The 25,209-nt window shown below is 39.4% G+C and overlaps 1 protein-coding gene across 21 annotated transcripts in view; it reads right to left on the bottom strand.

The window, feature by feature from the left end:
• Positions 1-25,209, bottom strand: part of LOC149311644 (CUGBP Elav-like family member 2) — a 628,876-nt gene that overhangs the window by 350,301 nt on the left and 253,366 nt on the right. For 2 of the 21 annotated variants that reach the window (XM_089527532.1, XM_089527540.1), the window contains exon 1: positions 22,195-22,920. The exons of 18 other annotated variants lie outside the window; for them this stretch is intronic. In XM_089527532.1, coding sequence (XP_089383658.1) covers positions 22,195-22,268 — 74 coding nt within the window. In that variant the 5' untranslated portion in view covers positions 22,269-22,920. Of the gene's footprint in view, positions 1-21,847; positions 21,915-22,194; positions 22,921-25,209 lie in introns of those variants that run through there. One more of the 21 variants, XM_089527541.1, reaches the window with a different exon arrangement.

Here is a 25,209-nt window from a genome sequence, read left to right as displayed (position 1 = left end):
AGAGCTGGGAGGGGAAGAGAGGCAGAGAGAGAAGTAAAGAGTGAATTTAACCATTATTAAAATGACAAACCTTGGGATTGCTGACTGTAAACAATTTTTGCCACCCAATTAAACAGCCCATTAAGTATTTCTCTTCTCCTCTGAAAGAGATGCTTGGTGCCGGCCAATTGGAAAACTGTTGACTTTGCAATGGTTAAGCCTTGGAGTTAATGGTGCTGATTTTAAAAAAAAACCAACCACCCCCATTTCTCTTATATAATTCATTGCAACAGCAGAAACACACACACATACCGCCCACAACCCGCCAACACTCAACCACCCTGTGCAAAAAGTTACAACCCTCCTACTTGGTGGATTGTATAAATACCAGAGCAAAAAAGGGAAAGTAGCACAGAACATTTTCTACTAAACACTTCTAAAATGTGTGCCTGACAAATGAACTCTGATAGATGTGCTACGCTCACACTTGAATATATAATTCAAAATAGGAGGCGATTGGGGGGGGGGGGGGGAGCCCTTAAATACGAATAGGCTGAATCTGCAGTTTGGCACCACTTTAATTGCCATAGCTCCATGCTATGGAATCCTGGGATCCGTAGTTTGTTATGACACCCAAATGAAATAGCTCACAAAACTACAAATCCTAGAATTCCATAGCATGGAGCCATGACAGTAAAAGCAGCATCAATCTGCATTAATTCTGCAGTGCAGATTCAGACATAAAGAGGGATGGTGATTCAACAGCCAAGAACTGCCAAACTTATAAATAAATGGTTCTTTAAAAAGAAGAGGAGGAAGAATTAAAGTAAAAGTGCTCTTGTGGACACTTTTGAGACAAGACTGTATCTACACTGCACAATTAATGCAGCTTGACACTGCCAAGGCCTCTTTTGGACCTCAGAGGGAAGTGAAATATTTAAAGGGACTAGGACACAGAGCAATGGATTCAAGCTACAGGAAAAAAGATCCCACCTCAACATTAGGAGGAACCTCCTGACAGTAAGAGCTGTTTGACAGTGGAATATGTTCCCTTGGAGAGTGGTGGAGTCTCCTTTTTCTGAAGTTTTTAAACAGAGGCTGAATGCATGGCAGGGGGTTGCATTGGATGTCCCTTGGGGATCTCTTCCAACTTTATTATTGTATGATGCAATCTACCTTGTATGCTGCTTTCCTGTGTTTTACTGAACAGTGCCAAAGGTCAACAGTGGAACCCCGAGCACTCCTGTACCTATTTTAGCTAAAGTTTCTGTTAACATATTTGTAGACTTCTAGAGGATGTCTAGCTTTTCCCTGGCTGACCAATTTGGCTGGAGGCAGAGCATAACACACCCTTACACACATGCCTACCATTCCTTTCCCACTTCTTTTCCAGCTGCAAAACTTCTGAGAAGGGTGAGTGGGAGATGAACACACCAAACAGCAAGAAAAAATCCCCCTTCTGTCAAAAGTTGCATGTTTCCCTCGACTGAAGCTTGGAAAGCTACTTTTAAAAAGTTTTAATTATTGTTCCAAGGTGTGCACACATACATATGTGTATTACTCAATATAACAACAGAAATCCTGTTATAAAAGGTAACTTTTTAGCTTCAAGTTTCCCAAAATTAATTAAAAGAGTTACTTTGTATTACATTTTAAAAAGGAAACTATTTGAAAGCTTTTCATTTAGTAGCATGAGACAGAGTATGAGCTAGGACTTGAACTCTGTGACATTCCTCTACCACCATTTAGTGAGGCCAAATGTTGATAGCTAGAAAAATAATAAAAAGTTATAGCTGCACTACGAAAGGAGTAAAGTAATATTTAGTGAACTGATCATCAGAATGCAATTTCAGAGAAATGATAGCCTGCTGGTGGCTTAGTTTCCTCCAGAGGGACAGTGGAGCCCCCAAATGGCGCGTCGTCACTGCGTGTTCTTTTTCTGGTGCTGCAATGATGTCGCGAGTGCGCCAATGGCGCACTTGTGATATAAGCGCCATGTGGCAACGTGCGAATGCAGCATGGAGCTTACGTAACAATGGCGGTGCCCATATACACAGGGCGCCGCCATTGTTACACCGCTGCGCTGTGCTAAGGTTAGGGATCGTGTGGTCCTTAATGCTAGAATCGGCACCGGTACGGCACAAAAGGCTGGTGTGTACCGCACCTTTGTCAGCCCTTCATCTCCATGGATTCAGCCATCCATAGTTAAATCCAAGAAAGCAAACCTTGATTCCAAAAAAGCAAACTTTGATTTTGTCTTTTTTTAAAATAAGGGGTACCATTTCTATATCATTGTATTTAATGGGACTTGCACATCCATGGATTTTGGTATCCATGTGAGTTCTGGAACAAAACCTCAGTGGATACCAAGGGCCCATTGCACAAATAACCTGTTTGAAATTATTTACTTACAACCCCTGCTCTACATATTCTCTCAAATTAGGAAAAAAAAATCAAGCATGCATGCAACAACTTTCATCTCACTAGCCCTAATGTTCCCTCATGTGAGAGACAATACTGGTTTCCAGTTGGTGGTACTACCAGATAAGGATGCTTTTCAGCTTCACGGGATATTGTTAAGTTCTGCTTGCACATATGTACATGCATTGCTCATTCATCTCAACATTATGCTCAAAATGTATTTACTTACGTAGATTGCAATCATCCTGCTATTTGAATTAACAATGTAACTGTATTGGTGCAGGCCTATGCCAGCGTATTTAATGTCAACATTTCTAGTGCCGCTAGAGATGAGGGAAAGATGCTTTACTTGTTGGCCATAGAATAAATTTGCCCAAACAGAATCAGCATCACTCCAGAGTCTAAATTAGCACAAGCAACTCAGTTATTGCAGTCGTCTTTAGCCTGCCACTCCATGCTTCTAAAAGAAACACTTTGAAAGTGGAAGCATTACATCTGGCTACAGCTGCATATTACATGGTCCATTGAGACTCGGATGCTGATGGCTGAACTGAATAACAAACAGCTGGGCAGAGATGCAAAGATCAGGAAATCACAAGGAAATGCTTGTGTGGTATCTCAGCAGCCTCCAACACAATAAATGGTGTATCAGGAACCATTAGCATTTCAGAACATAACCTGAGGAGCCAAGTTCAGCTTCCAGACTAAGAAAAAACAACAACACCCAGCCATATTGTCAGTGGTAGCACCTCTGACATGAATAAAACAGCCCAATATTTTTGTTCATACAGGATGCATTTATACTGTGATATGCGCAAGCAAACAAGTGTGTATCTGTTGCTTTTGCTGGCATTCAAACAGTACTAACAAACATGTAGCTTGCTACAGTATCACTGAGAACTACATTCAGTGTTTATCTCACATAAAATAGATCCACTTAAATCAATGGGATGTACATAAATGGTGTTTAGTAAGTCCCTTATATTTCAGTGGGTCTACTTTAGCTGGGACAAACATTGGATTTAGCCGATATGAAGCTGGTTTATATGATATGATTTTTCCACCTGGCTTATGAACTGAAACCGAGAGACCTCTAGATTTTGTTGTATTGTTGCACATGCATGGGAAAAATATTTGAAAAATATGTTTTCCATGTCTGGAGAAATCCAAAGGAGAAGAAGTCATATATTTCAATTGGTCCACTCTCAAAAATAACTCATTATGAATTTTACACATGGATCTCCATTTCCATACATCTGCCTTATTATATCTAATACCAAAAACTTGTGACACTGAAAGCAGAATTTTCTAGTTTTGCTCCCGAAAAGCTTAAAGGAAGCTGGAGGTTTATGACAACTACTCAAGGTCTACTATTTGCGAAATAATACAAGTTTAATTACATCTTTTAAATACGGTAGTATTGGTTGAATACTCTATATTCTAACTCAGACTTGTTACATCTGGGTCCATATAGGATTGTGAATTTTGTGTTCAGAAGAAATGTCTACGTATTTTTAGGCAACCCCCCCTCTCTCCATTAACACATTTTGATGCACATTTTTCAAATGTACACATTTTTGTATCCATTTTCTCATTGGCAAATGTGTTATCTGCATGAATTTTTCAAAGATACGTGTTTCTCCAAGGGAGGTATTAAGTTTAAATTTTGTGAGAGCAAGTTGGAAAAAAACAACTGTGGGTGCCTGTACTAGCTGTCAAAATCTAGAACTGCTACAATCATTTGGAGGCTTCTGATTACACAACAGTGTATTTATGGGCTCTTCTGTGTACCAATCCTAGATCACGTGGAGTGTCACCACATCAGCACCACCCACTTCTAGGAATGTGCAAGAGTGGTGTGAAGAGATGGCATGTGACTTGGGAAGCTACATGGCAAACATCTCAAAATACTACCGCTCTCCCACTTGGAGTTGCTGCTACAGAGTTCCGCTACTTGGTAGCTTTCATAAGTCAATAAAAATGTCAAACAATTTGAGGATATGTGTGTGTTGTGGGGCATGTCCTTCCTCAGTTCCATATGACTTGGTGTCTTATTTAAAGAGGTTTTCACCCCTTCATGGCATTCTCATGCCAGCAAACTCTGGTTAAAAAACCCAGGCTACATTGGCATGCAAACAGAAACCTGAACATGGGATAAGAATCCTTTCAGTGAGAAACCAGACTCTGCAAAACCCTGCTTCAGTAAGCTTCTCATGCACCTGGCAGGTCGCATAAATCTTCCCACGTTTTCTGATTTTCTAAGCTCAGCATATTCTACCACAGTTGTCAGACTTGTTACCAGAGCAGGAAAACTTATTCTATGAGATAGAGAATGCATTAGCAGTACATGTGCTAGCTCTGGGTATTCAGAAAGAATTGGTACAACTGGCATCACTAAAGATATTGGCAGCAATCCTGCATCCAACTAGGCTGCTGAAATCTCACTGAGGTCATTATTATGGAGGTGTGTATGCCATCTATGAGCACAGTACTTGAAGAAATACCTTAAGCAAAAGAGAAGTTTCTGCCCCAAGGAACCTACCACCTTCATTTAGCCATTAGGAGAAGAGTTAACGTTGCCACTGTTGTCGGTTTAAACAATACAATACAGTCATTAGTGCTGTAATTTATGCTTATCATAGAAAAGCTGAGATGTATTTTAAAATATTTGTTTTACTACATCTTTTCCAGATAGCTGGCTGAGCCCAGCTTTGTCTAGCTTAGGGCCATTTTGGGGGGCCTTATATGCTTACTCTTTGAAGTCTTTTTACAGAGGGTGGAAAGGATATACATTCCATTATTTAGCAGTAATTTTGTGTAACAAAGGGCTGCAATTTTGAGTCTCTTGAAAATGTAATTATAGATAATGTTTGCATCAGTGGCATGCACACAATGAGCACATGGGGCATGAAAATGCCACTCCAACCACGTCCTTCTTAGGTTATGATGTCTGCCTTCTACCAACATTTGACAGAAGCCAGCCGGTGTGTTGAGATACCAACCTGTGCCTATAATCGTCTCATTCCTTCCTTCTCTAATTGACTTATCTATCCAAAACACTGAGGGACACTCTTAAAACTGGATCAACAGCAATAAAAACAACACCAACGTGTATCCTGCTTTCCCTCCAAAATTGGGATGTAATAAAATTACAATGTAAATGTTTCCATTTATAGATTCCATTTATAGACTATTTTTCTTTGAGAGAACTCAACCCAGTGTACATCAATTCCCATACTCCCAGGATGGATTGCACCTGCATAACTACTCTGTGAGTTACATTAGGCCAAGTGATAGGGACCAGACTAGGATCATTCAAATGATTTATAGTTAAGTAGGATTTTCAAGATGGATTTCTCTAGTGCTATCAAAATGGTGCAACTAGTATACATGCAATGGAGAATCTATAGACCATGAGGGAGCACCAGGTAGTCTGAAGGCCACATATGGCCTGCAACTCTCCCTACTGGAGCCTCCTAAATCCCCCAATATTGACCAAATGCCCCATGCCCCTCAAAACTGGATTTCTTTTCAGATGAAAAATTACCCCCAGATTGTACACACTAAACAGCCTCTAAACATCTGTAATGTAGTTTCTTAAGAAAGGCTATACTTCCCAGCCCTAGCTCCTTCTCATTCAAGGGGGGAAAATCAGTAAACCTAGAGCCTGCTGGGCTACAAAACAGATAAAGCTTAGCTTCTGTTCATTTTGCATGTTCAGCACTGACCTACTTCAGAGCTCAGAAGAAGAAACGATGCATTACACACACCCAGCTATGAGAATGAGTCTCACTTCTTTCCACCTGCAAATCACCTCATTACGTTCCCCTTCTGTAATTTAAATGCACTCTGAGTGTATCCATTTTAATAGGAACAGTATCGGGCCACCCCTCTCCCCAGAATGCAGGTGTGTATTACATTTTTAAAGAGGACTAGCTTTGCCCCTGTGTGCTAGCCACTGAGCTAACACAAACAGATTTAGCAGCTAGATCCCAAATCTGATACTGAGTATGGAATTTTGCACCCCTGAACAGTCAAAAAGTTCAAACCATATATATTGAAGGATAGCATTCCTAGTTATGTGGAGATGTTCATCCATGGGCTGGCCAGTTTCCCTTGCATTGGACAGACACACATCTATCTTCTCAACTACAGGTCTGGATAAAAAAATAAGGTGGGGGGAGTAACCAGAGAAAAAAGACTGTTGCTTAGTGATGATTCCAGCTGAAATGCCAAACATCTCATCAACCTACTTCCTAGATCTATTCAACGGTGAGTATGGGGACTAGCAAGTGATTGTTGTCAAACAATCCATTGCTTTTAAAGATCTAGAGGCAAGCAGCCAGACAAGACTAGACTGTTACGAAAACACATTTGGAAAAATGGCTCAATTTTGCAGATTTTCAAATAGCATTCAACCTTCACCACAAGTTAATAACCCTCAATTACCAGGACCCATTTCAGACAAATGAAGTGCACTTATCTGGAACCAGGCCACACTGTCTCAGCACTGCTCTGCCATGCATCAGTGAGGTCTAAAGTCGATGAGGGAACTGAATGGTCAGGTCAAGTAAACTTGTGGATCAGTGTTGTGCTTGCTACTTAGAAAGCTGCCAAAGGGAAAAGATGAAGAAGTGGGGGCAATCCACTTTGGGGTGGTCAATAAATGTACACTTTAGAAAGTCACTTTTACTTATTATCCATATAAACAGTGTGAGGAGGAGAAGGAAGTAGTGTGAATGTTAGCAAGATAGTAAGAAGACTGAATGTTATTAGAAGTTAGATAATTCAAGCTGATAGGAGAAGATAGAGTGAAGTTTAAGAGCTAAATAGAAGACCATAGAAGATATAGGAAGAAGTTAGTAGAAGTAGATGAAGAAAAGTATTAATTTCTAGGTGTAAGTAAGTATGTAAGGAGGTTAATGTGCAGGTCTAACTGTGTATACATGGTTTTGCGTATTGTGTGCATGTATGTTTATATGTATTTTTTAATTCAATAAATTATTTTATAAAAATAAAAAAAAATGTACACTTTAGCCACAGAAAAAAATAGGTGAGTAAAGATGAACATTGGTTGTTATCTGCAATGAAAACAAGCCTTATGAGTAATGACTTAGACAACTGGGTATGTTTAGTTTGGAGAACAGAACACTGAGTGGTGGCATGAACTCCAGTTTTAAATATCTGAAGATGTATGACACAGAAGACAGAGCAAGCTTGTTTTCTGCTGCTGCAGGGAGCACAGATCAGTGGATTCAAATTATATATAAAAAAGGATGTTCTATCTAAACATTAGAAAGAAATTCTTTATTGTCAACAGTGTAGTAAACTGTCTCACAGGATGGTGGACTCTCCTTTAGAGATCTTTAAACAAAGACTGTGAATGGGCATTTTTCAGGAGTATTTTAAGTTTGTATTCCTACATGGCAGTCACTTCCAATTCTTTGATTCTATGAATAAACCCAGTAGGTTTCAGATTTTTATGTCCCAGATAACATTTTCTCCACCAGTTTCTCCAGGAACCTTTTTCATATGTGCCTTGAAACTTTACTGTGCTGCAAGAGATTTGAGGCAGTGTTCCTCAGTTCATGTCATATATTTTTTGGGCTTCAGTGTTACAGTATGTAAAGCCCTAGAAACAACCAGCATGCTGCAGTATTTGACCTTCCCAAATTTCTTCCCAAACACTTTAGGAATTTCTAATATCTTAAGGAATCATGTGATTTCCAAGAGTCAATGGTGGCTGGTGGCTTCCATATTGGTGGGATCTGTTTTGAACTTTAACATGAACTTTCTAATAGTTATCTTGAATGTCTTCCAAATAGGGTAAGAGCTTCAGATATCTCCTTTAAAGTACAGACTGAATCCTGGAGTGGATTCAGTGGCCCACTGACATGAAAGTCACCAGCTGCCACTGATGAGACCAGTCTTAAAATGATAGTCTGTACCCACTGAACATTGAGCCGTGTACAGTTGGCCCTTCTTATACATGGATTCAAGCATCCATGGTTTGAAAATGTTCCAAAAAAGTATAAATTTCAAATATCAAACCTTGATTTTCCATTTTTTATAAGGGACACCATTTTGCTATGTCATTATATTTAATGGGGCTTGAGCATACACAGATTTTGTTATACACAGCGTATAACAAAGGTCCACTGTAAAATGTTTCCTAGGAGCAGCACCTGACAAGACTTGCCTCCATAGCACGGAGCAGAAGGGCACATTTCTTGAAGAGGAACAGCAAACATGTTCCATTTGAGACAGAAGGATCTTCCTAAAACTTTTCAAAATCTTTAGAAGTTTCCTCCAATGTGTAGTGAGGACAGATTGTTGAGCAAACCTCAGGCACATTGCCTAATGGGTTTACTGTTTTTGGATAATGTTAGGTCAGCAAGTCGGTTGCTAAAAATATATAAGCTGCGAATCGAGTTGAGTCACTGTGTCATTTATTGGCCAAGTCAAGTCCGAGTTGAGTCACTGAAGCAACTTGAGTTCGACTTGAGTCTACATCACTGCTGATAAACCCCGGGCATCCTCTGACAGAGTGGCAAAAATTATTGGTTCCCAGTTGCTTAACAACTACAACAACAAAAAAAGACTTTCTTGTCAAAATAAAATAAAATAAAAAAGGCTGATAGATTCTCATATCTTCAGTAGCTCAGGTGTACGATCATATGTGTGTTTCTGGATCATCCTAACTTACAGCACTTGGAGTACGCAAGTGAATCTTTCCTTCCTCCAAGTCATTCTTTTCCATTCAAGTCTGCTTGGAGGGTCTTCTACTTTAAAAAATAACAATAATGGCAACTCTGATATATATAGACCATTTATGATGCCCTGTCCCAAGTTTCCCTAGACATATATATGCACACAGCAGATTTATATTTACTAAAGCATTTCTATCACACCTTTCAGGACAACTCTCAGTGCAGCTAACAATGCGTGCATTCCTCCAGGTAGAACTGGGATTGAAAGAACAGATCTATTCAGCTGCTGTGTGTACTCATTCCCAATGGAAAACAGCCTAAAAGGATGTGTTAGCATCCCGGTTTAACAGCGCCACTTCTGAGCAGATGGATGAGTCGAACAAGAATTGATCCGCCGTCTCTCTGGACACCAGCAACTAATGCATGGCATCTAAAGATAGACTGCTGCTATTAATGCAGTGTCAGGACACGTGTGGAGCACTCGTCCTTTGAAATACTATCGGCAGGTTATTTGCTGGAGCTTTTTAATATCAATTAATTGATAAAGTGCAGGCTTACCACTGACATGGTGAGTCATCCTCAACCAGCACGAGTGGAAAGCTCTCTGGGCAATTAGGGTGAAATGGCAGCTGCAACTGTAATGCTAACACACAAAATAGATTGTATCTCAAAGTTCACAGAGGAAGACTGGGGATGAAAAATATGTGTAGACTCATAAGCGGTGGCATAATGTAGCCCTGGTGGCGCAGTGGTTAAATGCCTGTACTGCAGCCATTCACTCGAAACCACAAGGTTGCGAGTTGAAGACCAGCAAAAGGGCCCAAGCTCGACTCAGGCTTGCATCCTTCCGAGGTCGCTAAAATGAGTACCCAGACTGTTGGGGGCAAATTAGCTTACTTGCTAATTAGCTTACTTGCTGTTCACCGCTATGATCTTTGGAATAGCGGTATATAAATAAAACAAATTATTATTATTATTAATTATAATAGGTTGAAGAGCTTTTCTGTACAGGTGATTCCAAAGCCCTATCTCTAAGCAGATATCATTTTAGGTACTACCCAGGGAAGCAAATCTTTGCTAATTTTCTACTTGAAGGGGGGGAAAATGAATAATTCCAGCAATTTCCTTCTGGTTGCAAGAAAGGCTTTGAAAACAGAAGATTTCAAAGGCTGTCCACAGTTGGAGACTTATTCTGTGCAAAATCTGCATATTTTTTTTTTGCACAGCAAGCAGCATTTTCTGAACAAGAAACAGCATTTTATGGACTTGAAGATCATTTTTTTTTGTGCAGAAATATTATTTTCTATTCAGAAAATGCTGTTTTCTGTGCAAAATAACCCAGTATAAATTTTGCAGCAAATAAGTCCGCAACTGCGAAGATTCACGTCGGTCAGGGTTTCTTGATGCTCAAGAACTATATTTTTCAACCATTTTTTTTTTAAAAAAAGAATAGTTTTGAATATTCTTCCCAACCTTATTATTAATCAATTTCTGTTTTTACAGGTGTATTTCTAAAGACTCCAAATGCTTCACAGGCATTACTCCAATCATGCTTATAACTATCCTACCAGGTGCTCTAATCCCAATATGAAAGATTAGGGGGAAGGGAGAGAGGCTAAGAAACTAAGGCGGTGTACAGACCTCCAGAAAGAGGCGCCTCCCTGGTGCCTCTATTTGCTTCGCAGAAGTGCTGCAGCAACCAAATTGTTGGAACCGGCTCCTTTTTGTAGTGCCGCTGCAATGCCACAAAGCGCCAGAGCTGGCGCGGTGATGTCACAGCTGCGCCACCCCGGCTGTGACGTCACCATTATGTGCCCCGTCTGATGGGTGCATTTCACCAGGAGTGTATTTTAGTTTTAGAACAATTTTAGTCATCAGAACAAGTAATTCTTGATACACACTATATATATCCTCCATCATGAGTCAGCCCATGCTCTGAGATTTGCATCAGGTGGGAAGAAGGGAAACAGGGCCTTCTCAGGTTCTGCAACTCCTTTCCTAGAGAAGTTAAACTGGCACCCTTCCTGCTTTGTTTTTGCAGGCAAGTAAATATTTTTCTGTTCTGACAGGCATTTGATGAGTGATTATATAAGGCACTTCTCACATAATACCCTGGATCTTGTTCATTGTTGTATTGTGTGTGTGTGTGTGTGCACTTTAATGATATATGTTTTACCCAGGTTTTAATTTTTTTTCTGATTGTGTAATAGTGTTTTAACATTTGTATCTTGTAAATTTTGAACATTTTTTTTAAATGGTTGCAAGCCACTTCAGTCCCAGTCTGATAGAAATGCAGGATAACAACAGCAGCAACAAGAATGATGATGCACCTCACTTTCTCAAATATTATGATTTAGCTCTTTGAGTTAGGGAAGAAACGTATTCAGTTTGTACTTTAAGGTGAATTTGCATGATTCATACTTCCTTGAACTGATATTCATACTAAAAGAATACTTTGCTGCTCATGGATCCCTAGATTTTGTGACACTGTCTGTTTGTTTATTGAATTTTACAGCCTGCCTGTCTCCCAGGATTGGATCCAAGATGGACACACATGTATTAAAAATATGCATAATGGAAGGATGTCAACAAAAATGTGTACATTTCTGAAAATGTACAAAATATAATATATTAGGGTGAAATGGTTGGATAAATGGATATATTAGAGGAAACTGTGCACAAAAATGAGTATTTTGAAAGCATGCAAAGAAAAAGGTGTACAAAGTTTCAAGGGGTCTTCTAAAAAAGAAGAAATCCCAAACTGATGCAGAAAGAGGATGAAAGAATTTAAGACTGAGAAAATGAAAAAGTGAGTGAAATTAACATTCAGAGATTCATCCATTCCTACTCATCTTTCCCTTATTTATGTTCCCTTGCTTTGCTTTGGAAATGCCATGGTATCTGTGGAAACAGAATATCAGTACTTGTACAATTTACAAAACACTACATCTTCCGTTTCCTTATCTACCTCTATTGTGTTTGCTTTGGACTAGGTCATCTCTTTTTAGCATTCATCTCTGTCATGGGACCAGAAATAATACATCTTTAATGAACTCCATAGTTTAAACTGAGAGTAACATACACTCTCTATTCTAGAGTAAAACAATCCATAGCTTTCATGTGAAAATGGCTGATTTTCTTAGAGATGTGGAACCAACATTTTGTTGTCATTACTCTTGAGTTGCATAGGATTTTATCGACAAAGAGAAATCACAAACAGATAGTTTAACAATTTACTTTTCCAATGAGTCTCCAATCCTTATTTTGCAAGTCAGTGTTTCTACATGGTCAGTAAATTTGGCCAGATTTTGAACTTTTTGAATTTAATACTATCTAAACCTGAAGAAGAATTCAGTTGAATTTGAAAACCTGCCTTATTTGCAACCCATTAGCAATCTAAGAAAGTTCATATTCCATCCTGATTTTTGCTTTTACTCATGAGATATTTTTACTTGTTTCTAACAATCTCCAAGCATTTCAGTTAAAAAAGAAATATTATTTCCGATAATCTTTTCAATGGCGAAAAAATTCTGATGAAATTCATGTAGGTGAGATGCCTATGATTACCTTACTTAAGAGCTGGCAGGAGGTTGCCAGTGTCCTGTCTTTTATTGTTCCAATATTTCTCCAGTGATCTCCAGTCTCTCCAGCTTCCTACACTTCAGTTAATTCCCTGGAGGAATGAGGTCATTCCTTCCATGGATATTTTTTTAGATCAGAAAACATAGGCATTGGTGTGTGTGTGTGAAGAGATGTTGAGAAGGAGGAAACGGAGGAGGAGGAGGAGATGAAGAAGGGCACACACACACACTTTTGGCTGCTTCAGAGTGATACAATAAACTCAAAACCACCATGAAAACAAATTCAAAACAATTTGTAAAGCACTCCAGGAAAGTGGAATCCTCTTTTGTGGGGTAAGAAAACTTAAAAAAAAACTGAAAACACATTTCATGACAGTTGATAGTCTGTGGTGGCTCCTATGTCAGTAAAATGGCAATGTCAATCTGGGTTTTACTCTGAATTTTAAAAGAGCTATGCTAGGTGCTAACTCAATTTTCAGGACAGAGTTCATCACCTTGGAGAGCTCCGATAGAGTACAGATTTAAATGGTGGGTTCACTGTTCTCACTGATATAGAAGCCACTAGTGTCCAGTGAGTGCAGTGCCAGTTCCAGGAACACAGTCTTGGGTTCTGTTAAGCTGTCCATGCCAAGGTAGTCCTCAGTGAAGCTAAAGTGCAAAGCACAAGAGAAGGTGTCTTGTGGACTATGGTTATACATAAGATAGAAATCCTGGTACTAATTCTCAGACAAGTCCGTGGTTGGGAAGGGAGGAGAACATGAAGAGCCTTGTGCTCAGTGGTGAATCAAAAGCTTCACACAGGTATGGTCCCAATCCAGGTCCATATCCTGACATCACCAATTAAAGGATTGTGGATGAGGCAAATGATTTGTTGCTAGTTCCCACTAACTTATAGAAATGGGTTAGATGAATAAATTGTCAGACTCAGTACCAGAAGGTAATTTCCTCCATCCAAAACATCTGTCCTTGACCCAGATGTGTGAACCTAAAAGATTCATAATCTTCACCTAGCATGGCCTATGTTTATTTTACAACCATCTCCCTGGTGCTGTGAAGCCTATCCCCCTTCCTACACTTCAAATAAAGTCTAGGGCAAGATGTCATAAGGAAACATTTCTCATAAGGCTTTTTCAGATCCTTGGTCATTGACTGGGAATGATGGAGACTTGCAGTCCCACATGTCTGGATAATATTGGGCTACAGAAGGCTTTGTTCAAGACATGCTGACAGAACCATCTTCTAACCACAGGATTAGGGGAATCAGTCTTTATACTGAGGATGGGCAGGTGAGTGATACACTTGACCTGCTGTGACCTATTGCTGCAAAAATGTTTCTTTGGCTTCCTTTCTGTCCATCAGTCCAATCTTGGTGCTGCTATCTCAGTTGAAGCCACATTTCAGAGGTCACCAAGCCAAGAGCTACCACACACCTCTCCTGGATTGGGATATGTGAGGGCAATTAATTTCTCAAGGGATTCACCTGGTTCATCACCAGAAGACTGTATATTTAAGGCTGCACATAAAACAGAAGCTACTGTGGAATGGTGTTTTACATGCCAGACAATCATATTGCCTCTCTTATAATTTTAAAGGTATTATCTGATCAAGCTGCGAACAAAAGGCTATGCTGCCGAGGAGTGTCACATTTCTATGATATATGCTTGTATTATGAGGAGAAATTGATTGTCAGACTGGATCCTCTGGAGACAGAATGATCGAAAGAGGAACCACAAATATCTAGGCGCAGCAATAGCAAGGCCGATGTGTGGACTATGCTCTTCAGCTGTCAGCATCTTTCCCAAACAATGCAAAGGGGAAATGTCCATCTGAACCACAACATGTGAGTACATTCTTTAAAAACTCTCATAGAAACAATAGAAGCTGCTTTAGTCTTGTCAAATCATTAGTCCATCTAGCTCATCTAGAATTCAGTCTTTGCTAATTGCAATACAAGTTGATCTAATCTATACCAGCCAGGCCAATTAGTTATCGGGAAATCAAGGTATCCTCCAGCTTTCCCATAAATATTTTGATGATTTTTTGCTTCAAAAGAAAATATATATCAAAGTACATGGAATTACATTTAAAAATGCTTTTAAATTCACATTTAGGTGTATATATTTCTATGTTTAATTCTCATCCATGAGAAGTAACATTTTATTACATTGGAGTCGCATTTTGTTGCACAATTCAAACCAAATGAGACCTATATGACAGGTATTTTGCATGAAGAGTGGTAAAGGAAAATGTCCCAGAGTTTCAGCCACTTGCCAAGTACAGGGGAGTTCGGGGGAATTTTTGGGTTACGGATAGAAACTAGCTAAGACAAAAACTGTCTTAACAACTTATATTTGTCTCTGTTACCTCCCTGCCAAAACAATGAGGACTGACAGCAAGTTGAAACAAATGCTTCATTTTATAGGGACATGTGTTTTCTGGCCCTCTGTATTTGTGTATTCTGGAATACCTTTGATTCCAAATCCACAAACAGGTCTGTGGACATTTTTTTTTAAATACCCACAAATGTATTGGAATTCTCACTGGGGTCATAAAATGCCTCTGTTTAAGGCACTAAATGCAGGGAGGTATGTATGCCTGAATGAGTTTTTTTTTTAAAAAAAAATCATCAAATGAATGCAGAAATAGAAAAGATAGACTCAAGGGTTATACAGATCGAAACAGATTGATTTGTCCATCCGATTTGTTTACACTGATTTTAGACAAGGGTCTTTCCCAGCTGGATCTGGAGATGCACAGATCGGACCTCAGGCCTTTTGCAAGCAAAATATAATGGGGTTATATAGGGTTTATAGAACATTAGAAGGTTTTCATCTTGCAAGAAATACAGTGCTGTTCTTTCACATAAGCGTATTGATCAAGGGAATGCAGGTTAAAACAATTAAAGGCTGATGATTTTAAATGGGAATAATTATTCCACTATTACTTTAGAGTGTGCCTTTTATTGCTCTAATTACTATTTTATATTTTCTCCCAAACAGACTTTTCCCTGTGTCTTCTTTTTCTTCGAGAGCTGTTCCCCACCAACATTGCGAGGAATTATGTTGCGTCTTACTAAAGCGTTTGCTCCTTAGAATTTTCCTATGAATTTACCCATCACATAAAGATAGCCCGCTCAGGAAAATACCTACAGCAATAATTGGTTTACAGACAATATAATACAGGGGGAAAAGGTTAGAATGTAAGCTGCGTGACATCCATTTTTTGAGGGGCATCAATGGCTTCACTCAAGCTATAGAGGGTCATTTCTTGCTGATATACATTCCTAACATTCCATGAATTTGTAAAGAGCCAAGATATGCCTGCATAGTTTCCCTTAGTCTGTCATTCATGGGCATTTATTTATTTCAAGAACGTAAGGGATTAATTATGAAACCTGGCTGCCTTTGCCAAAGGTCTTTACAATAACCATTAAAAATAACTGAAACCCATTTAAAAATATTTAGAAGACTTTTTTTTCAATAACAGGGAAAAATTGAAGTAAACCGTATCAGCCACTTGTTTATAATTTGGATGAAGAGAAGCAAGCAAATGTAAGATGTGAGATTAAATCAAAAAAGTGACAAATCCAACAAACAGATGCCAATATGGTGAAAAAACAGTGTAATATTATGATTATTAATAATAAAATGGGAATAGTTTATTGACTGAGTCACATCATACTCTAATCTCCGGCATTTCCGTTTTCAGAAAACTGTTTATTTTCTAACAGATTAAAACCTGGGGACTGATTCGGTTTATTTAATGGTTTGTACAATGTCGTTTCACAGGCTTTGTAATCATCATAATAACTGTCTGTGAATTGGGGCATTATACAATAGAAAATTAACATTGTGGTCTTTATTATCTTATAACAGTTGTTAAGAATGGGCAGGGGAGGGGAAAAAAGGAAATTGCCCCCTGTTCGACATGTTAATTACTGTGTATACCACTGAAAATCCTTATTCTGTTTTGATGCTGTTAATCTTCATTGAGCACATTGTAAAAAATCTTTCATTTTTATGCTTTCCATCAATGGCTGCCAAAGGAATATGAATAGAGTAACCCACAACTATTAGCGTGCAACAATTTAAGATGATGCAGCTAGGCAAATCAATGTTAGACCTACAGTAACTGCCAAAACACAAATATCTGATAAGGAAGAAGAACCAAGAAATAAGGTAATGTGGTTTCTTACTATCAATAGACGGAGGGACATTTTGGGAGGTGGGGGATTCTCAAAGTGTTTTTGCAATGCATATTTCATGCTTTAATATATTTTAATGTAGTCTTTTGTAGATTACAGAACAAGAGGGGGGGAAATCTATAAAAGCTGGGTTCCTCTCCACAGGAATGTCTGGAAAGATCTTCCATATCCCACCCTTAGAAATCTGCTTCACAGACAATCAAATTCTATATAGATTAAATTCTGCAGCGCAGTGATTGTATTAAGAGAAAAATATGCCATCACTTCAAATAAATCTTTGACCACCACTTAATTAACACATTGTGCATACATGTGAGAGAATTTGACTCATCACAGAGATGAGAAAGATAATTCAAAGACTAATTTTACTGGATAACTCATGGCACTTTTCTGTGGCACCCAATCAGCTGCATGTGATTCTCTCAAAGAAATGCCCAACTTCAATGATTTTTTTTCTGAGTCACAGAAACATCCACTCATTGTCTGTAGAACTCCGGTCATTAACTTTCAAGTCATTCCAACAGAGTGGGGTGATTCTTGTCCCATGAGATCCAAGCTAGGATATAGAGTTGCCAAGCTGACAAACTGAGACACTGGAGCTCACTGACCAAAATGGACAATGGTAATCCAACTAGTTGAAAGGGAAATCTAGAACAAAATGTAAGCTCCAATGCACATTCAAATCCATCTGGAGCACAAGATGTTATCCTCCATTCAAAAGAAACAGTAGATCCACATATAGAACGACAAATGGACTTCTGGACTCCATTGATGTGAGTGAGTTACACTTCTGAGAAATCACTAGATAGATGAAGGAGTGAAATCCACTAAGCATCATGCTTCCCATTGATTTCCATGAGGCTTCTTTAACATATAGCAGAGGTCATTGTCCATGCATTCATATATACGAATGAATAAACAAATATGTTTCATTTCATCACTTGAATTGTCCAAACTTTTTTTTTACTCCCTGGAAACATATTGCTCCTTTAATCAGGGCAGTTAGACCTAGCTTTCCATCCATCAGTCTGAGCTTTCTAATATGCAAAATGATGTCAGTCTGTTGTCATTACTAATGGTGTTACAAACATCAGCTTGTATTTTTTTAAAAAAACTATAGTAAAACATGCTCAGTCTGAATCACCATTTTGTCACCATCTGAACTCCAGTGACTACATGGAGCTCTTCAGATGCTAAGGACTATCCACGTTAAACGAGGAGAAAGCTGCGCATAGATATTCCTTCATGCACAATCCAACAATCGAAGAGGCATGAAAGAGCCTTCTTCAATCAGGATAATTGTGCATAGGTTGATCTGAAACTCAGCTACAATGGTAGAAATGGCTAAGACTATGGTGAAAATATGTTGATGGCATCTGGTCCTAGGGATGGCTGTGCCAGTAAAGAACGGGTCAGGATGGTAGGAGATGCAATTATAACTTGTGTTGAACTCTTAATATTGTAAGCTGGTCCAAGAATGAAGAAACAGAAGGCAAAGTAGTGCTTCTACCATCAGCTACAGATTTAGAAGCCTTTGGTCAAGACATCCTCAGTGAATCTTCTTACCCCAACTCAGTTAGGCAGACTAAAAGTCTGCTGACCTTTCCAAGTGTTCCATGCACAGTAAAAAAAATATATATGGTCATCTCAGGTGATGGTGGCAGCTTCTGCAAGTTTTAGTGTTCTGACTTGTGCCACCTTCTGGAGGTGGGCCCAAAGGCTTCTCCAGATGGATAGCTACCACTGGATGGGAAGCCAAAGCATCACATCTGAGGTTACTGGGATTGAAAAAGCTAAGTAAAGTCCACAGAGGTTGTTGCAAAGAAAAGATTCATACATGCTGTTATTGCCATTTTAGCCTCAACACCCAGTTCTGGTATTCTCCTCCTTCACATTTGGCAAGTTTTATGACCAGTATCATAACAGGTTGTATTATAAAATTGCCTTGTCCTGTTTATTTTGCCCAGGCTGGGGCAGTAACAACTTCAGCAAGAGTGACAGAATTGAATGCCTATGCTTTTAAAATGAGCGGAGACAGACAAATAAATCAAGTACTAGAGCATAACAACTCTATTTAAATGTTGCTCAGTATTTATTAACTGTATCACCCAACTATAATTTTATTAATATGAAAATGATAAAAACTTAGTCCACTTAAGGAGAAGCAGGGAAAGAATCCACTGGTTTCCTGTTGATTATTTATGTTGTAAATAAAGCTCCAAAAGTGTTGACAAAAATGATGTACATTTCCAACCTACAGCATTTAACAATAAAGCTGCTCCAGAAATGTATGTAATACTTTTGACAGACATATACTATGATACTTTTTCCCTGAGCAAAGAATTTACATTGACAAAATAAAAAGCAGGAGAACCACAGCGAATATATTTTCTAATATCAGAAAAGATCTAAAAGTGCATAACCTTCCCCTTTTTCATTTTCACCCAGACACCATTATATCACATTCAAAAACATTAAGTTACATTAGAAGACAATGATATTCTAGCTATTTGAGATAACCTTAAAGGTTGGAGATGCAACCCATAGTCTGTCCTCTGAGCACATTCTCATACTTGTCAATAGGTCCTTTGTCACAAGAATTACACAATCATTGTGTCCTTTGTTTAAAAAAGTAAGAACCACACAACACGACAACCTTTAAGCAGCTCACTCAAAAGGGAATATCTGCAAAATTAAACTGGTTCAGATACTTGGGTGCCTGGGTTGGGTCACCTAAAAGGGCAACAAGCTGGCATGACCCGCAGCCCACTGAGTTCAATGAAGCAATAGAACTGTTTGCTGATCAGTTCTGATGACTCCCAAGCCTTCCTGAAGAAGATCATTTGCAAATTTGCAGTATTGCAGGTAGGGAGGAGGGTGCTGTTGAAGTAGTGACACAATTTTTTTCTGTTTCAGAGGAATTGCAAGACCAAGCAACCTCATTTAAGGAGATAGATATACACTGGTATACACACACACGCACACGAGCACGTGCACATGCAAACACACACACACACACACACACATACATACACACACACAGAGTACCCCTGGGAATGCAACCAAGTATTTTACATCCATTGGGCACACATGATACGCAATTCCTGGAAAGCAATAGCCTTTGCGGTTATTTAGACCCTTTGCAAAGCTGTATTTCTGCATTGTCATGACCTCTCTTAACATGATCATTTAGACAGACAATGTAGAAGACTTATTGCTGCTACCCCTCAGGTTTCTTTACTGGGGGAGGAAGACCGTCACAGTCAATATGAAGCTATATATCAAAGCCTTTCTAAATATAATTTTTTGACAAGAGGCAAAGAATGGGTATTCCTCATATCAGTAATAATAATAAAAAAGACAACAACTGTTGTAGAAGAACTGTGTGTTACAGCACAAAGCTGGCCTCCCGTCATAGCTTTGGTACCCCATGAAAGATCGGTAAGTAAAATTCGAAAGAAGCAATTTGCCTTGATTTTTGTCCAGCAATGCTTGGTTTCAGGAATCATTTCCAATAAGCTTAAGTGACAGCCAAGTCACCACCAGATTCAGAGCCCCAGCCTTCCAAGATGTTTATTAGCCAGATATTTTCTGACTGAATGGAGGGCCAGGAGGGAGATTGTATAAGCCCAAAGAGAGGGGGATGTGAACACTCATCTCCCTCCCTCCAAGAACATCCCATGAACTGCTTGAGAGCATAAGCCTTGTACTTGACACTCTAATGAGCTAAGGAAGTGTTACCTAAAAGTGTGTGTTGAGGGTATGCAACTATAGCGTCTATTGTTCTTCCAACCACAAACATGACATTCTGCCTTGCAAGGAGCCAGTTACACACAATATATACAACAAAAAGGGTTGCTGATATTAAATACGATCCCCCCCTTGCCATAATATATTAATCCACAGCAGCTGAAACAGATGGCTGTTTCATGAATAGCTCTTCTCAGTCACTTTCATGAGCTACAAGAAATCAAACGTCTCAAGAGACCATTTACAAGGGATGGGGTGGGGTGAGGAATGAGATGCTAGGACTTACAGTTAGCGGTGTGACCAATGCCAAACCAAAAGGGGAGGAAAGTGACATTAAAACCATAGTTTTGAAAACCATGTACAAACTTCTAACAATCCTTACGCTTTAAGCATACTTTCTTCTAAAGTGAAATACCAATATTGCAATCCCCTTTCCTCCTTTTTGTTCATAACAATCAGCTTGATATTATTATTATTATTATTATTATTATTATTACAACATGAAATCTTGAGTAGTTTTCTACTCACAATGTTATAGTTTGCCTCTACTGTACATCTTTCCCCCCCGCCGTGATTTAAAATTTTGAAAACATAGATTTGTCCCACATTTCTGGAAAGCCCAAAATAGAGTACTTTTCTTGAAAGTGCCTAACCTCATGAGATGATATAGCAATAGAAACTTGGAGATTCATGGGAAAAGCAGGAAAATTAACCAAATAATGTTTCTTTTCCTGAAACAGCAGCATGCAGCTTTGCCCCATCAACCTCAGTAGCATTTTCATCCTAATGTAGAATAAACATCTTCATAATAATTAATGCTATATTTTCCATGCATTCAGCAGCCTGGAATCACCTGATTAAATTTCCTTCCTTTTTGACATGACCAAAACAATAACAAAAACAAAACAAAACCTGGCTGCATTTCTATTTGCATACAGTCCATCCCTGTGACTAATTTATTGTTAAGTGAATTTTCATTCTTAATCTCACCAGGTTATGCCACACACTCCCTGACCAAGTGGAAATTTCTGTGCAGAAGACAAAAAATGTCTGTAGAGGAATTTCCAATGGATATTGAGAATGTGCATTTCATTAAAAAATGATTCTTTTTTTCCCCCTGCAAGGCGCTGCATGCATTTCCCCACATTATCTAAGTAGAATATAAATCATACTTATCATTCTCCGCTTTCCACCCTAGCTACCTTTTGAAGCAGTATTCCTGAGACAGAATGTTACCGATCAAACCTAACAGCCCTCTTGATGGGTGAGGAAATGGACACACACACACCACACACGAGACCACAGAAGAATTTGCAAGTGACAAGAGAGGGGGAATCAATCCTTGCTGTGCCACACAGCCACTCCAAGGAGCAACTCAGTCGGCTCTCCAAAAGAGAAGACACACAACCCCATAACGCTTTTGTTAGACCATTGCAAAACCTCTAGGAAAAGAATGATGATAATAATAATGGTACGATGATCAACCATCAGCCATTCAAAACCTGGGGCTGAGGTTCCCATGGTGTCAGGCAAGCAAATTGATACTTACATTCTGTCGGAAACTAGCAAACGGCTATCTACCATCATCTCCGGCAGAAAATCCAGCTTGAATGAAGAAGTCATATTCTCTCTTGCTCTCTCTTCGCTCTGGCTTTCTTTCTTGCTCTCTCTCTCTCTCTCTCTCGCTCTCTCTCTCACTCACTGGCTTTTCTGCCCCCCTCTCCTCTGCACACTGTTCTGGTCTGGCAAATACGAATGTTTCTCTTGCTTGTCTGATTCAACAACTGTGCTGGCCAAGAGACAGGCAGGGACAGGTGCGGGAGGCCTCCCCAAGGCAGCAGTCGAGTCGGCAGTTGTCACATTCTCTCCCCCTCTTGTTTTCCTCCAATCCCCTCTGAAATCTACTGCTGAGGCAACTGTCTATAGAGCGCCAGGTGCTGAAACTGGAGGCGGAGCTCTCTCTTTTTTCCACTGCAGCTAGTGTTTAACTCCTACAGTCCCAGGCAGCCTCTCCAACATGCTGGACCGTGCATGGCCAGAAGCAACATGGACAATCATTATATTTACTTTCTTAAAAAAAAAAAATTAAATTCAGCACATGAGTTTGGCCACCCAGATTGGTTGGAAATGGAGCAATTATCAACATCCTCTTCCTCCTTCTCAGCTCCAATGTGGCTTTTGTCAAACTCACTTTGACTGCTCAGATTGACCGTCACAGTGTTTTTTAAGTTGATAAATATAGTTTTACAAGCTATAGAACAACAACCCGCCAATGCATCCCTTGTTGTACCCAAGAGTGATTTGAGCTAGATGCCATTTCTCGGGAGGGACGTCACTTTCTATCGCAATAACAAATCCAATGAAACAAATGATCCTTGACGTGATAAGACAAGGAGGCAATCAGGGAGCAAATTAATAAAAATTGGATGTAATGCTTTTTTTGTGGCTGAACTTGCTGTAATGAATGTCTCCTTCTCTTCTGCCCCCTCCCCAAGATAATAAAACATGCAGACACAAAAAGGCAGTTAATTGTGGTTTCTGCGAAACTGTCAACAATATTGCATTTTTTTGGATTAACCCCTCTCTGAAATTTGAGTATATTTATTGCTGTTTAAAAAATCACAATAGAGTAAAAAAATGGGTGCAGGAGGGGAGAAGGAAAGATCATGTTCTTATGGGAAGAAATTCAGGCTATGAAACTGAAGTGGTTAGGATTTAGTGGTCGAGAGGAAAAATATGATTAAAGACCCTCTCAGGTTTTATGTATTTATGCCTCAGTATCCAAGGGACTTAAATGCCAATTCAGATACCTGATACCAACTCCCTAGGAATTTGAAGTATGAGGCAATCTTATGCCAGTCATTATAATAAATGAGGCACTTTTACAAAAAGACAGTAATCATTTCAAGGTAGATGTCTTGTTCATTCACATCAGCTGAGGAAAGCTATATAAAATAAAAACATATATCTCATTTCCATCAAACGCTGTGTGTGGATCGAGATCTCACAGTAGTCTGGGGAAGGGACTTAGAAACTGTTAGGTTATGCAAGAACTTGTGGCAGAAGCAAGTGTTCCCAAATATTTTCATCTCTTCAATTAGTATAAAATGTTATGAGTACAGATGTAAACTCATCACCATCACCATCACTGCTGTCATCATCTAGCAATATCCAGAAATGTTTTCTCAGTCAGAGATAAAGCACAATGTAACACCCACATTGTTTTTCCTGTCCCATCCAGCAGAGGTTTACATATATTTTGTTTTACAGAGAATATTCACCTAATTTATACATACCTACTGGAATGAGTACACTGACTGTTATCGTTGAAGAGATTAATGAAGAATTGCCCATCTTACCAAGCATTCACATTGTCGGAGTGTCGTTTGACACCCTTTTGTTTTTACTTGATCACTCAACCTCTGACATCATGTCACCCCTGATGCCTAAATGGAAAAACATGTGGGTTGCAACAGCCAGTCAGATTAGAAGCAGTGAGGACAAATGAGGCTGAGGACAGTGATAGCAAAGAAAGGGAGAATGGAACACAGAAAAGCAAAAGTGAGGTGAACTGGAGGGCAGTGAATAGCATCAAACAAGTATCTTCATGAATGTCAGAAGAAGAAGAAAGATGGTGAAAGAAAGCACTTTATGACATTCCTGAAAACAATGAGGGTGCACAGATTGGCCATTAAGGCTGGCCTGGAGCAGAGTCAGGGTGTGGCATCCACACTATGCATCCCCCGACTCCGTCCCCAGGCCAGCGTGATGTCGTGCACCACACCACATGGTGGGCAGAGTCACGGTGTTCCTCTGGTGTTATGTCTACATGACGGAGCACCACAGAAGTGTAGAAATGCCACAGCACTCTATGGTGCCCTTTTTGTGATGCAGAAAGGAGTCACTTTTTGCTGCTCCTTTTTGTGCCATGGAAAGGCAAGATCAGGGCTGTGGTGTGCAGTTGCTGCGGCCCCAATCTGGGGCTAAAAAGGATGGCTGCAGGCTGCCTTTCAGGGGTGATCTGTACAGCCCCATTGTCTCAGCCCATCACACTGAACAGAATAGAAAAAAGGAATGGAAAAGGAATAGATTTATACAGAAGCATACATATACAAGAGAAAAATGCACAGAATGATATAGAAAGAATCTGTTCATCACATACTAAACCAACATAGGGTGCATCTACACTGTAGAAATAATGCAGTTTGACACCACTTTAAGTACCATGGCCCCATCCTACCAGGGATTTGTAGCTTTGTGAAGCATGGGCAATATCTAGCTGAGAAAGCTAGAGACCTCGCAAGACTACAAATCCCAGGATTTCATAGGGTGGAGCTACAACATTTGTGCACAAGCAATGTTTTGCAAAGAAAAGAGTGTATTTTGTACAGAGGATTTTTATTTCAGTGCAAAATATTGTGCTTCTTGTGCAAAAAGCATGGTTGCACAATAGTTTTTTCACACGCACGCACACACACAAAGAGTGATCCTACCATGTGCACCCCTAGCATTAAAATCTCATAATTTCACCTAGGAGGGTCAAATCTTTTGAAGTTATTCAATC

Source organism: Sceloporus occidentalis, unplaced genomic scaffold (assembly GCF_023333645.1).
Source record: "Sceloporus occidentalis isolate IW3139 unplaced genomic scaffold, rSceOcc1.0.p SCAF_5, whole genome shotgun sequence".
NCBI lineage: Eukaryota > Metazoa > Chordata > Lepidosauria > Squamata > Phrynosomatidae > Sceloporus > Sceloporus occidentalis.
Note: the sequence above shows the minus strand (reverse complement) of the source record. Positions and strands in the feature narration are given on the sequence as shown.